Genomic DNA, 2,679 nt, shown 5'->3' with positions numbered 1-2,679 from the left:
AATGGAAAAATTATCCTGGATTATTTTAATGGGCCCAGTGTATTTATAAGTGTCTTTTTAAGTTGAGGCAAGAAAGAGAGAGTCAGAGGAGGAGATGTGATGATAAAAGCAGAGGTTGGAATGAGATGATTGTTGGCTTCGGAGATGGAAGAAAACCAAGGGCCAAGGAATGTGGACAGCTCTAGAAGCTGGAAAGGGCAAGGAAATTGATTCTTCCCTAGAGCCTCCATTGTTTATTTCCACTCAGTTTGGCCTGACCCCCTTCTGCTTCTAGCTTGACCTTTTCTGGAACTCTTGTTTTGGCCTTGAACCTTGCCCTGTTGAATAGCAAGACTGGAACTTACCCAGAGTTTTCTTTCAGTCAGCAGAATGTGGAAAACTAAGATACATCTTTCAGGTGACCGTATACCCACCATGCTTAGAAGCAATTCGCAGGCCCTGCACATAATCAAAGAGAGGGGAATACACAGAGGTGAGAGTACCAGGAGGTAGGGACCATGTAAGTAAATATATACTTACATATAGTCTGCCACCATATGTAACTTGTAGAGTTAAAATAATAATAAAGTAATGACTTACTCTTATTTAAGAATTTGAATTTAACTTTGATTTATTTTGAACAAATTTTGTGTTCTTGAGATCATAGGTGTTTAGGGTGCAAGCACTATGAAGTTGTTGTTTTAATGTAGTATGCAATGGTTTGCTTCAAATGGAGGACCAAAATATTCAGAATAAAGCGATCTCACCTTGTTAAGAAGGGAATGACCAAGAGGTTTTAACTTCAAGCTCCCAAATAAGTGGTTGCAACACACACACACACACATATATATAATGGAAAAACATATATATGTTTATATATATATATATATATATAGCTGCCCCTCCATATCCATGGGCTCTGCATCCATGGATTCAACAATGGATGGGAGGAAAGTGGGGAGGAAGGGAAAAAGATAGAGAACCAGGGTGCAAATCAAATAGAACAATGATAGGGCTGCCAGTTTGTGACTCTTGCTTTATGTCAACTTCTTAGTTTCTGTCTTTTCCCAGCAATTCAAGATGTGTTTAAGAACTTAATTCAAAGTGTACTTGGAAGTAGATCAAATGCAGGTAGAATTTCCATTGCCTTGTCAGTTCTTTAAATCTAACCATACAGTTTTTATTGAGCACCTAACATACACAGTCTATCATTACATCACACACACAAATGAAATACATTAATAATTAGTTACATGAAATAGAGAGATACAACTTCCATAATGGTCAAAATGACTCTGAGATACATACTTACATTTTAGCTATTTTAAAAAAATCATCAAATATAAACAGAATCACTTTTTACTGGAACACTCAACATCTATAATTCACTTCTAAATGCAGAAGGTTAATGGGAAAGTTCCAGAACATTAGTCACCATTTTGTTAAAAAGCACTTCTAGTGGCACACCCCTGTAGTCCGAGCTACTCCAGAGGCTGAGGCAGGAGGATCATTTGAGACTGGAATGTCGAGGCTGCAGTGAGCCATAATTGCACCACCGCACTCCAGCCTGGATGACACAAGACCCTGTCTCAAAAATAAAAATAAAGTAGCACTTACAAGCGAAGTGCAGCGGTGCATGCTTGTAGTCCCAGCTACTCCTAGCTATCCTGGAGGCTAAGATGTGAGGATTCCTTGAGGCCAGGAGTTGGAGACTGCAGTGCCTATTATTGCATCTGTGAATAGCCACTGCACTCCAGCCTGGGCAAGCCAGACCGTCTTAGGAAAAAAAAAAAAAAAAAACTATTTTAAATAAAAGAATGGAAAGGAAATCATTCTGCAAACCTTTTCTTGGAGCCAGTTTTGACCTGTGAGGCTTCTGTCCCTATAAAGGTTATCTACGACACCCACCACCCCGCATCCAAGTATATACCAATTCAGAAAGGGGAAAGAAGTCTGCAGTCTTGTTAGCTGATTAGGTGAGAAGATATGATTCAACCTGGCTCAGGTTGGCAACTGTTCATGGCTGCATTTAATAGAAATGTTAAACAATAAACATTGCATCCTCCTCCCCACATGGGACTCACATCACCTTAGTCACTCTATCTCCCCCTTATTCTCAGCCTCTCTCGACATCGATTTCTCTCCCCAGTCTCCAGTTTTTGCACATTTAAGGTACTCCTATTTCTGTTTCCATTATTTTTCCTGCTCTTAATCAGGACTGAGACTCTTTAAAATTTTTAACGTCTCTGCTATCCCAGAGATTCTCCATACCCCTTACACTCTCATCCCAAGCACCCCACCCTTACCTTGCCCCCGCCCCATTAGAGAACCTGGACTTCTCCCCATTCGCTATCATGGTAGTCCCCGGTCTAAGACGCCCTTAGCTTTCCCTTCCCCACGTCTACCCCCTCATCCCTCCCTAAGCTGGCAGGCAGTCTCAGCCGTTCCAGAAATTGACAAAAAAGTTGCAGAGGGAGTGCCACTTCTCAGCGCAGTAGGTCTCTGCGAGCTCCGCGTTCCCATCCAGCCCGTCGGGGTCGGGCCCGGTCCCCATGGGTCGCTCCTCGTTGGGGACCAAGGCCGCCTTCCTCTTGCCCTCGTTGGTCTTCCTCTCAGAGGGGTTTTCTTTCGGCGGTGCGCTTTGGGGTGGCAGGGTCCCAGCGGCTGGGCCGGGCGCACGCTCCCGGGGCCGTCCCCGGC

General features: G+C 43.3%; 1 protein-coding gene across 1 annotated transcript in view; it reads right to left on the bottom strand.

Moving 5' to 3' along the window:
• Positions 1-806: 806 nt before the first annotated feature.
• The window catches only part of FGFBP3 (fibroblast growth factor binding protein 3), a 7,240-nt gene continuing 5,367 nt past the window's right edge, over positions 807-2,679 (bottom strand). Inside the window, exon 2 of the mRNA XM_011947901.1 lies at positions 807-2,679. Coding sequence (XP_011803291.1) covers positions 2,417-2,679 — 263 coding nt within the window. The 3' untranslated portion in view covers positions 807-2,416.

This window comes from Colobus angolensis, unplaced genomic scaffold (genome assembly GCF_000951035.1).
Source record: "Colobus angolensis palliatus isolate OR3802 unplaced genomic scaffold, Cang.pa_1.0 Scaffold270, whole genome shotgun sequence".
In the NCBI taxonomy this organism is placed as follows: Eukaryota; Metazoa; Chordata; class Mammalia; order Primates; family Cercopithecidae; genus Colobus; species Colobus angolensis.
The sequence above is the reverse complement of the archived record's forward strand: the minus strand, read 5'-3'. Positions and strand labels throughout refer to the sequence as shown.